Source organism: Magnolia sinica, chromosome 19 (genome assembly GCF_029962835.1).
Source record: "Magnolia sinica isolate HGM2019 chromosome 19, MsV1, whole genome shotgun sequence".
Taxonomy (NCBI): domain Eukaryota; kingdom Viridiplantae; phylum Streptophyta; class Magnoliopsida; order Magnoliales; family Magnoliaceae; genus Magnolia; species Magnolia sinica.
In genome coordinates this window covers 7,544,556-7,556,929 of record NC_080591.1, presented here as the reverse complement: position 1 = coordinate 7,556,929, position 12,374 = coordinate 7,544,556, and the positions used below count along the sequence as shown (strand labels likewise).

At 40.2% G+C, this 12,374-nt stretch overlaps 1 protein-coding gene across 1 annotated transcript; it reads right to left on the bottom strand.

Annotated features, from left to right (window-relative positions):
• Positions 1 to 1,848: 1,848 nt before the first annotated feature.
• Positions 1,849 to 8,838, bottom strand: LOC131234974 (uncharacterized). The gene is made up of 6 exons (XM_058232010.1): positions 8,606 to 8,838; positions 5,950 to 6,006; positions 4,477 to 4,730; positions 3,391 to 3,519; positions 2,858 to 2,923; positions 1,849 to 2,207 (listed from the first exon to the last, which is right to left on the bottom strand). The coding sequence occupies exons 1-6, from the start codon at positions 8,772 to 8,774 to the stop codon at positions 2,124 to 2,126; spliced, it is 759 nt and encodes a 252-aa protein (XP_058087993.1). The 5' UTR covers positions 8,775 to 8,838; the 3' UTR covers positions 1,849 to 2,123.
• Positions 8,839 to 12,374: the final 3,536 nt, after the last annotated feature.

Sequence of the window (12,374 nt, the reverse complement as noted above, 5' to 3'; positions counted from 1 at the left end):
TATGTTTCAATGATCCAAACCGTTCACATGATGTGCCTCATCTTGGCTTGGGCATACATTTAAGATTAGAATATTTCAACCTTTTGATAATTTAATTCTTTCCCTTTTGAGTGTGAACTGTCATCCCCTACAAACGTTAGGCTGTGGGCCTTCCATAGGGTCTTCAAATAATGAAGATTGTTTTGGTGATCCATCATTCAATGTGGCCCATCATATCAACAGTGTGGATCATTACATAAATACTCGTTTCTTTTGCTAAAAAAACCCTTCTTTGATAGTCTATTCCTGCATTGCCAGGTGAAGAGGGAGTTGTGGTATTATTTTTGGGGGCAGACTCCAGTGTGATGCATACACAAGATCCTACCCGTCTATCAGATGCGTCACCTCAGAAAACCTTTAGGGCCCAAAAGCTCGGTCAGATTCAGAATTAAGCTGAGCTACAGCAAAGCAACGAACGAACTGGTAGGAAACAGCCACCCTTAAATTGCAAAGGGGCCCACATGAGCAGCCTGAGTTTTGGACTGACCCTTCTGGACTGGAAAGGAACTAAACGGCTGTGATTATATATACACAACATAATGACCCCCCACAATAATCCATGGTGGGCGTTCCCTCTCAATATGTTCCCACTGCTTTGGCTCATGTAAGTTTTGGATTGGGCTTTTGATCCTGTTGCTTATAGTGAGTAGGCCCCTCTCCTTTCTTTCATTGACTTATTTGGAAGGAACGAGTTGTGAGTGGGCCATTGAAAATCTGATCCTGGGATGGTCAGACTCAGAAGGTTGTCCAACAGCAAAAACATTCTATGGAAATGCTACCCTATGCCATAATGTGGAAAAATCCTACTCAGTGAGATCAAAATTTCTATTCTTTCTCCCTTTGTTATTTTTTCTAGGGATGGTTTCAAGAATCATTAAAAACCAATTAAATTTTGAGAAAACCCCCTGGGTGATTCAAGGTATCAGTAAAAGCCCGTCGCCTCCCATGCTTCCATGGGATAAATTTTGACAATCTCACCCTTTGTCATTTGCAGTGGTTTCAGTGGCATAACATAGTTGTTCTGATACAAGCATTTGACATACATATAGGAAAAACAATTAATTTGATAGGTCTCAATCCATGATTCAATGGTAAAGGTGCTACATTTCAACACCTTTTAAGTCCTTGGTTTGAGTGCCCATGTGGGAAGGTGTGTGTGAGTTTTAAAAAAAGATTTTCACATCTTATTTAAGTCAAGAAGACAACAAAAGCACCCTGATTTTTTTAAAATTTATTTTTATTATTATTATTATTTTTAATTCAATTTTTTGAGTTATATATAATCACAAAACCTATCAGAACCAGCACCAAAATGTATTACATCAAATGCTTGTAATACCAATATCTTATGTGACTTCAACCATCCGAAAGAACAAAGAAAAGGGGCTAGATTGTCAAACTTTATCCATCAGAAGTGTGAAGGACTGTACAAGAAGAGGGCTCTACTGATACATTGGGTCTTCTTTTCTTCTTTTTTTAAAATTTTTTTTTTTTTATTTCTCAAGGGAGTTGTTGAATTTTCCCCTTACCAATCCGTCCACCTTATATTATTCATTTTTGCAAGAATAAGTTAATTGATATGACTACGAGGGAGAGAGAGAGAGAGACTGAATGTAATCAACCTATGTAATAGACTATTAGATAGTTCTGAATTGTAATCAACCTTTGTATTTGTCATAGTCTATTGCATAGCACCAATGAGAGTTGTGTTCTCATTGCCGGTCCCAAGCCCAGATAAAGGTGGGTTGAATCAACTTTGCAGCCAATGTCAAACTTTTGCCATAACTTCTATCATGAATCGGGATAAAATGACATTCCAAATTTATTTTACGGCATTTCAGTTATGGCCCTTGAAAAAGGATTCATGTAGCCAAACCCCAATTAGTTGAAATAAGGGTAGGTGAGATGATGACAATGATTATATGAGAAAGAGAGAGCAAAAACTACAACACTTGCCAAAAACTACTCTCTCTGATCAATCTTTGCCTGTTTCACACCAAATAATTAAAACCTCATGCCAAATTGCAGAGTGCTGACAACCTGTTTCAGGCAACCATTTTGCACATGATGCAGCCGCCACATCCTCAATCTTCAACCTTACGCCTTTTCTTTGTTGGGGTCTTAGTTGATTGCTTGACGTCTCCCCCCTGCGAACCATCTCGCAGCTTCTGCAATCACATAGACAAAGCATCTCAATGAGGCATCAACTTCTTTCATATATCGAGGGCTCATTTGGGAGTACTACCAAATTAAGATTGGTTCTGTGATTTGAGCGGAACTGGTCCACTTGGTGTTTGGAGGGTGGAAAAATGATAAACCGAATTAAGAAGTTTTTCATTTTCCCACCTTTTCTGTTCCACTTCCATGTTGGTTTCCTTTCAAGTAGGAGCAGAAAGGAAACCAATGTTATTTTGGGGGAAGTGCATGCCATCTGAAGGAGAGCAAGAACCAAGGCATTCCATAAGAGTAACGGTGGCCGTTCCACCATTACCTTTACGATATGGGGTGTAACGGCTGTTATAGTCTCTTTTTTTTTTTTTTGGAAAAAAAAAAAACCGAAAAACCTATATCGGCCCCGTAATGAACCGTTATCGGGCCGTTACGGCCTTTACGGAGGCCATAACGGGCCATAATGGGGGCTGTAACAGCCTTTACAGGTCATTTTTTCTGTAATGGCCGTTACAGCCTTTATGAACTCGTAACGTGTAACAGTGGCCACTATTACCTTTTCGTAACGGCCTCTACAGCACACCATGACAAGAACACCCAAACAGGCTTTAAAGGCACAAGAAACTATTGAAATATGATATTATGTTACCTTCTTCGATAACCTTAGCTTCTGCCGCTGCCGCCCTCTATTTCTCTTCTTTGAATTAGCTGAATCCTGAGATAAGTTAGCCACACTGAACCCATTACATATGCGCACACACAAGAAACCTTTAATAAGGTCTGCTAAACCCCCACATGCGCCACACCACCCAATGTGCCACTGGCATTTGGGTGAGAGATGCACAAACTATCAGGTAGGTCCGACTGCACATATGCCCTTTGCCCAAAAATTAGGGCGGTCCACTGATCAGGTGGGCCAGAATGTTAAAAGCAAATGGATAGCCTAAAAAATCTTGGCTGAGGTCATTTGTGCTCTCCATTTGTCTCATAAACTGTACCCCGCCTGATTACGGACAGCCTGATTTTTTAGCAAGGACGTCTACACAGCAAGACACACTGATGGATGGCTTTGATGACTTGGTGGATGTAGATGGGTTGCTGTCTACACACACATGGGGTAACATAACCTCCTAAATTTTTGGCAGAACAAGAATCACTGAACTGCATTTGAGTTGTAACAACCTGCGCAAGAGCTATGATTCGAGCATGCCTCTCCGCATGGGTTTCTTGATCTTCCTCGATTTCACCATCACTATTGAGCATAAGCTTTAGCCTCCCTTCGCTCAGCAATTTCTTGGAACGAGCGTGTCTCTGTGGCAAAAGAAAGCTGTTATGGCATCCAAACATCTGATCTGACTGGGCAAGCAAAATATAGAAGTGGAATATACATGAATTCAGTAAATTTTAATGTATTTGTCTGTGAAAAAACAAGTTTTCAAATTGCGTCTGCATCGAAACAAATGAGACAGGGCTTCAACTGATTTTGTACTTCTCAGAGTTGAAAATTCTAAAGCAACAGCCGTCAAAATCTTCCACACCCATACAGCACCCATGTAGCATGCACACGGGGAGAAACTAGACATGACAATGCATGATTTTGCACATCTCAAAAGAAACTAATGGTGAATAGCAACAACAGAAGTCCTAATCCCACATGCTGGCTTTGCCCCTCCCATCACACATGCAAGATTCCTGTCGTCCGCTATTTGGGCCCCACTTTCTACATGCCCTGGCCCAAAAAACAGGCTGGTCTGTTCATTAGGTAGGCCACAATAGATGGAAAAGACGGACAGCTTAAAAAACTAGTTCTATCCATCCATTTGTTTTGAACACTGTGGGCCTGCATCCCACCTGATAAGTCGATGCAGCCCACCTGATGGACGGCTTGGATGTTCTTGACCCCTGCAGTAGCCTGTAGAGGCACTGGGCTATACAGGCCCATGCGATTAGCAAATATAACTTCTCACTAAAACAATCACAAAACTGGACCCTAAATATCTGGGACAGGCTCCGATGATGAATTTCTCACTAAAGCATCCCAAGAATGTATGATAATAATTATATAATCTACCACCATTGAATTAACTGTGCCACATAATCATGCCTAATCCAACTGGCGCAGACCCTTATTTCTGGTTAGGAATTCTCCAGGGCTATGTATGTGATTTTCTGATTCCTTCAATGTAAACATAATGCCACCTTTCCATGGGAAATGTATGAGCTAATAACAGACATTTATTTTACTCTTGGGAGATGCTCATTGCTTACCTTTGAGTTAAGGTGAGCCTTTAAAGTATCCTCGGACAAACACACGATCCTTGGGCAGAGCCTGCACTTGAAGACGGACTTGCATTTCAAGACACAATCATCCAAATCAATTTGAGTGTTATCTTTTGAATTCGATGCTTTGGTGGGGTTATTAGGTGTCTCCTCCGCTGTTTTGACATTACCAGTTACCAAACCGTCTTCAAGACCTTGTCGCGTGCTGTTCCCAATACTCTCTTCATCCTCATCAATAAGAACTGAACATAGCTCAAGAATCAAGATAGTTGATAAAAAACAATAAAACATTATGAAATATCCTTGATGTGCATGATTTATGTTAGCCAATTGAGTAAAAAGGGTTGTTATGCATGTTATCCAAATGCAGAAAGAAGAATGTCTTGCTTTTAGTGGGGCTTCCATAGCCTGGGCCCAGGCTAAGCAAAATCAAAATTTTGAATAAGGACGGGACAGCACAAACTGTTCAAAATCTGGACATGAAACCAAAGCATGCCTAGCCCATAAGGCTATCCACCAGTGCCCAGATCCACAGGTATCCAGAGTACCTGCCCCATTTTAACAGGTACATTTTCAATTTGTGGACCCCTTTTAAAAAGGCTGGGTTGGGATCCAAAACTGACCCAGTTACAAATCAGGTCAGGTCAGGTATTTGGTTACTTGTAATACTAATATTATGCATATTAGTGTACCGACTAATAATTTTGGCAATCAAACTGACCAAAAGCCAAGATGAGAGACCCAATGGGTACCTGAAGCCAATTGGACATAGGTCCAGGGCCTCACACATAGGACCTGGGCCTGAACCCAACTGCATCCAAATCTTGAATTGATCTCTATTGATGCTCTTAAGTGGTCAGTAGCCTCTTTAGTTTTTGAATGGGCCATTCTTCCTCTTGAATTTAAAGGGATCTCTCTCAATCGGCTTTGAAATGGGTGAGAGAATACTCTGTTTGAGAGATTTGGGTGGGAGATCTTTTTGGGCAGGCTAGGGGCTTGGTGGTACATTTCATATATTTTTGTTTGCTTTGGCAGTTGTTGGGGGACAATCGGGTCATCTTCTGTTAAAGGCTTGTATGTTGTTTTTGTCTTTGGCTTTTCTAATAAAATCATCCTCTCAAAAATTAAAGATAGAATGCCTCAGAGAGATCAAAGAGAAAGAACTCCAAAGCTGCACTTTGATGCAGAACATAATTAAATTGCAAGCAAATGACAAAAATTAATGATGTCAAAATAATGAGGAAGTAGCCATCAAATTGTCCTCACATTCCTTTCAATTACAGCTTGGAAGTAACATAATAGCAATTTGGAGTCCAGATTGTTGATGTGAATGGCAAGGAAATTACAATTTGGTTGTTTCCAAATCACTAGACCAGTCATTTCAATGCAACTCAATGATGCATCCAAAACACACTCTAAGCATCTCAAATTCAGAAACATTATAATTCAATCAAACCACACCTGAAGAGTCACAATCAACCTCATTCCCAGAACTATCCTCACTTTCATATCCTGAACCTACAATATAAACCGTAATAAGAAGTGAAAACTTCATAGATCATTAAGATGTAAAAAAAGAAAAAAAAAAAAAAAGAAAAGAAAAGAAAAGAAACAACGTTGATCAAAACCAACACATTCAAAAGACGAAGCAAAAACTTCATAGATCATTAAGATGTAAAAAAGGAATCAACAATGATCAAAACCAACACATTCAAATACTTATTTGAATAAGAAAATCTATAAACTACCAAATGTGAGATTTAGGGCTTGTTTAGATGCCTGAAAGTTGGGTTAGTAGGGTAAGTCACTTCCAAGTGGTCTTAGGGGGGAGGAAATTCACCTGTACGTCACTTACAGGCAAAATTGCTAGGAAACTTCTAGAGGCTAGGGGTGAGAAGTCATTTCCATGTAAGTGACTTACCGACCAACAGTTTGATTTTTGAAAAAAAGGGGAAAAGGAGGGAAACACACCACCATTACAGCAAAGCTCCGACCATTGAAGAAGCTCACACACCTCCATTAGGACCATTACAACAAAGCTCCGACCACTGAAGAAGCTCTCTCTCTCTCTCTCTCTCTCTCTCTCTCTACAATTATGATTGTTGCGCGTCTCTCTCTCCCTCTCTACAATTAGGGTCGTTGTGTGCCCCTCTCTCCCACTTTGCAGTTAGGGGTTATGAGCTTTTTTCCCTTTTATTTGAATCAACCCGATTCAGTGAGGCCATGATAGTGGGGGTCCACCTTAATGTATTTTTTGGTATATCCACGCCATCGATCAGTTTTGCTAGCTCATTTTAGGGCTTGGGCCCAAACATGAAGCAAATCCAAATCTCAAGTCAAATACACAACAAGAAACAGTGGTGATTGAATGTCTAGCATTAAAAACTTCCTAAGACCCACCAAAATGTTTATTTTCCATCCAACTTGTTGATAAGGTCACACATACCTAGATGAAGGGAAAACACAAATATCAGCTTGATCCAAAACTTTTGTGGCGCACAAGAAGTTTTATTGGTGGGCATTCAATCACACCATTGTTTCCTGTGGTGTAGCCCACTTGAGATTTAGATCTACTTCATGTTTTGGCCCAAGCCCTAAAATGAGCTGGCAGAACTGATGGACAGCGTGGATCTGGAACTTGGCCTTCTTTCTTGTAGCCATTGGTTTTCCAATCCATGGATGAGATGTTTAGGAGCATACAATCAAAGGGGTCGTTTACAACCATAAGCAATCAACTATAGTCCCTCCAAATGGGTGTTTCAAATTCTTGATTGGACCTATTATTTCCATAAACAATCTTTATTGTCCTTTCTTCTTCTTCTTCTTCTTCTTTTTTTCAATTTTTTTGGCTATTGACTGGAGGGTTTCAATAATTTGACCAATGTGATTTTGTGAATTTTGCTTGGCAGTTCGTTATTTGTGGGCTAAACTTCATGGAAACATCTGGACCAATTGACTGGACTGCTTGTGTCCCCATGAAAACTTTTGTTCCTGAAGCAATTTATCTTGTCTCAATCAGAACGGCTTAGCTTACTGAAATTTGGCACATCTAGGGATCTGATTATGTAATCCAGCATATTGTACAATGCCTCTCCTCTTCTTGTGAGTTGCAAATGAGTTGTATCAAGCTGTTGACTAGTAAGTTTTTGTTTTGGCACATCTTAGCATTACTAGGATTTCTGCATCGTGGGTATTTTGAATCCGTGGGCCCATTTTTATGACACACTTGATGATTGATTTAACCTAAAATTGACTTAAATATTCATCCAATTAGGCTTAGCAAAATGGCATATTTGGTGTCAACATGTCTTATGTGATTATAACATTTTGGAACAATTCCCTACTCCAAGATCAGCTTGGTGTGAATATACAGCTTCTTACTTGTAACTAACTTACATGTTACCCAAACACAAAAACCAACTTACATATAAGTGACTTACCAAATCAGAATAACCTGTAATTGACTTTCACCTGTAAGTCACTTACAACTTTAAGAACTTATAGGCATCCAATTAGGCCCTCACGCACATGAAATCTAGACAATTTGCGTATAAAATCTAAAACAAACATGGAACTTGAGACCATGTGAAATCCCTTGAATCTGAAAATCAGTATAAAGCACAATCCAGAGGATAAAAGACAGGGAAATCAATACAACCAATAAAAATCCAATACTCACAAATATCAGAAAAGATCTCCCCAACCCATTTCAGAATGAAGGAAAATCCTCCCATACGAAGATCGAAAACACGAAAAACGCCTCAAATCCCCGGAACCAAATGCAGATTAGCCCCACTAAACAGAGAAACCAATACAACAGCGAAAACCCATTACTCGCGAATAGCAGAACCGCACCAATCTAATTTCCGCATATCATTCCAGAATGAAATCAAAAGCGCCAAATCCCACCATGCATAAACATTAAAACCATGGAAGAATCACTGGAATATCGGAATCCAACATCAGATATACCCAAAAAACTGTTGAGGAAAAACAGATAAAACTAGCCAAACCCAACACACGAACGAACACTGTAAATGTGAAAATCTCCAAAACCCATTTCAGAATATCCATAAATACATAGAATGTAAAAGAACCCAGGTGGGAAAAATCAAACCGGAAGATGGTGATTTGGACTTTTCTGCTTCTTCTTTTGTTTCAGTTATTGCTTCTTCTTCTGCTTCTTCTTCTGCTTCTACAGAATCTGAGTCAGAATCAGAAGAAGAAGAGTCAGATGCGTCATTTCTATCCGCAAGATCTTGCTTGAAGAAACGCCTCTTTATCATTCTCTTTCGCTGTTTAGGATCGACGGCGGGTAGAGAAGGGGGAGAGAGCGAGAGGGCGGACAACTGTTCTTTTTATGTTGCCTCGTGTAGTGTACATATCAGGAGGAGAAATATTTTGATACTCTGGCAGAGTGTGACAGTTAATACGCAGGCGCCAGAAACTGCGTATGTGTCGTATTTTGACTCGAATTAAAGCCGTCCAAATAGTAGGAAAAAGCTTTAGATGGATCAAAAACAAATAATTAAGATGAAATGATGCCAAAAATATCCTGTTAATATATATTTAATGAACGGTTAAAATAGTTAAAAATAAAGAAAAATGACCAATTGCAAACGTTTTCACGTCAATGCGGTGTAAACGGACTGTGCACTCGGTAATTATGAGGAAACTCCGTGGGGCCGCTGTGACATATTTGTCATCATCTACACCGTCCATCTGCTTTACCAGCTCATTTTTGGGCACGAGCCCAAAATTGAAGTATATCCAACGCTCAGGTAAACGACATCACAGAAAACAGGGGAAGTGAGTCCACGGTTGAAACCTTCTCAGAGTACACAATGATGTTTATTTGTCACCAGGCAGACATGGATAAAATGAAAACACAATTATCAGCTTAACCTAAAACTTCTTTAGCCCCCTGTAAGTTTTTAAAGATAAGTTTTTAATGCACAGTATTTCTTATAGTGTGTACCACTTGAGATTTAAATATACTTGTTGCTTAGGCTCATGCCCTAAAATAAGTTGGTAAAACATATGGACAATAGTAGATGAGACGCAAACATCACAGTGGGTCTCACAGGTCCGGTAAAAGTTTACTCAGTGTGCTACACTTAGGGCGTGTTTGGATTCACGGTTTTGAGTGTATAGTATTATATTAGTAGGGTTGATGGGACATGTCCCTCGTTTGGAAACTAACGGCGGGCGACACATTCAACGCGCGTGAATACGCCCGAGAACCACTTTGCATCATCGATGGGATTGTACCGCGCAACCGGTCGGATGTTCAGTCAGACGTAAACAGGAAGAAAGCATTTTCTTCTTTCACTGTGTTGCTGGTAATGCCCAGTATCTCTGTCTTTTGACAAATCTACACCGTCCATCATCTTCCTCTCGAGGTTTAAACCATGAATGGTGAGCTTTGATCATCCGATAATATGACCCACTGAGACATTCAAGCTGAAACAACAGCCGAATGGTTTTCTTTTGATCATTGTAGCGATCATGAGGAAGTACATGGCCATGAAAGGTCAACATGTTTTTGATGGGTTTTTCTCCCTCTACCTGTTGAACGGTTCAGATCCACCTTTCACTGCATGGTGGTGGCCCACAACGAAAAGATGGAACCTCTATTTCGTAACAGAGTCGACGGACGTCGACTCAGTGAAGTTTGGTTGCCCACTTCTTGAAGCTTCTTGGAAAATCCACTCCGTCCAATGGATTTAGGCGAAAAACCATCCGGAAGAGAGTGCTTTTGGAGTGAAATCAGTGTGGCACATGAGGGTGTTTACTCCGCGTCCATTTCATATTTAACGGTTGAAATTTTGCAATAGTTTGCATAGAAACAAAAGGACACCTAGGCAAGGATAATGCCCACCCTCCGAAGTGAATGAATGGCTTAGATCATTCAATGGAACAGTGAGTGAGCCCCACTACACGCACGTATATACATCGTGTGATCCTTATCCGATCGTTTCCAAACATTGATCGGATATGAAATTGTATACATGCTAGAGTAATAAGTCCTATCCAAACATTGGTTAGTGGCATGTCTCCATTGGATGTATTCTGAATATCACCCAACGTATACGTGAACAGTACCGGATACAATACAATACAACCAAAACGTGAATCCAAACACGCCCTTACTAAGTTGGTGTTCAGTCCACTTATGGTATAAACAATATTTATGGGCCCACCATTCTATCATTATTGTGACGATACATGCCCTTATTAGGCTCTTTAAGGGAACGAACCATCACTTGTCATGTGATCACAATTAGCATGCCCATTAAATGATAAATATGCTTGGCATGGCTATAAAAGACCCATCGAGTAAGTATATCATATTATACAACTAGATATGATCTCATCCACAGGGTTGTCTCTTACAATCCTTCTAAAATGAGAAATTTTTCCAAGACGTTCGAAAAACAAGCAATGACCCAAAAGGATTCCAAAGACTAAGGGAGCGAATGGATGCCCAAGCTAAACTGGACGCAACGCTAGGGCCCAAATTGTAGGGGAATCATTAAACCTATGTTATGTCCTGTTTCACACGATCATCAGAATAAAGAGAATGAGAAATATGGTTTGTCCAAATGATAGATCAGTATGGAGGTTGAATCCCTCCAACACTCCAAGCTATCACCATTCTAGGTAATAAAATGAAGGAGGTGGTTTGATTTGGACCATCCAATACTTGCAAGTTGACAAGGTAGCTCATCAAGAGACGTTGGTTGGCCATGTTCAATAAAGATTAGCCATTGAGGTCCTTGGACCTTTGTCTGGTTGTCTTCATCAAGTGAACTTTGGTGGTCCCAGGCTAGATCTTGAGTGGGGCATGAAAGTCACCTCAAAGGATCAAGTATGAAAAGAAGATCCGAGAAGTCGGTGAATTTGGAGTCATTTCTTTCCAAGGTGAGTCTCATTTTGTTAAGGAAGAGATTACGTATCTTGGAAGTCCACATGAAGGATACAAAAGCTCGGCGATGGACTTTTATTGCCTCGAGAAAGCTATAAGAGGAGCACCCTAAGAAGAGCTTGATGGCCCATGTCAAACATATATATCATGTCTACTTTATATTGATGTTTATCTTACACTTCCTAGCCTAGTTCATTATAGTGCAATGACTCCTGGTAGAGGTGTACACGAACCGAGCTAACTCGGTTAACTCGCTCGACTCGACTCGAAAAAGCTCGATTCGACTCGATTCAAAGCTGAGTTCAAGCCGAGTCGAGCTAATTTTTTAAGCTCGAAAATGAGTTCGAGTTGAGTTTGATTTGGCCCCAACTTGACTCAACTCGGATCTAACCCAGCTCAAATTGAACTCGGATAGAACCACTTCGGTGACTCGGTTACTTTGATATTGATGTTGCTCACCAAGTGTTTGATGAAATGACCCAACAAAGTGTGGTTGGTGGCAAGGAAGGTATGTATATGAAACCAATACCTATTTTTTTCTTGATTTTTATGTTGCTTATAATGTGTTTGATAACATACCTGTAAAACCATTGCTACTATCTTAAATACCGTGAGATTTTGAAGGTGCAGTCCAGGTGTTAGTGAAAATGCTGCATAGGTGAACTCAGCTTGATCTTGGCTCGAACTCGCCTGAGCTGCTGACTAAGCTAAGCTGAGCTGGCTAGTCAGGCTCGAAGATCGAGCCGAGCCGAATTCGAGTTGAGGTCAGCTAGTGGCTAATTCGAGTCAAGTTGAGGCTAGCTCGACTCGGTTCAACTCGATGTACACCCCTAGCTCCTCGTACAATACATTTATCTTAGGAGTAAATTAAATATCTACAATCTTAAGTTCTTATATCATTCCTATGCTCATCTGAGTTCTAATTGAGTTATTTATATCTTGATTATATCCTACTGAC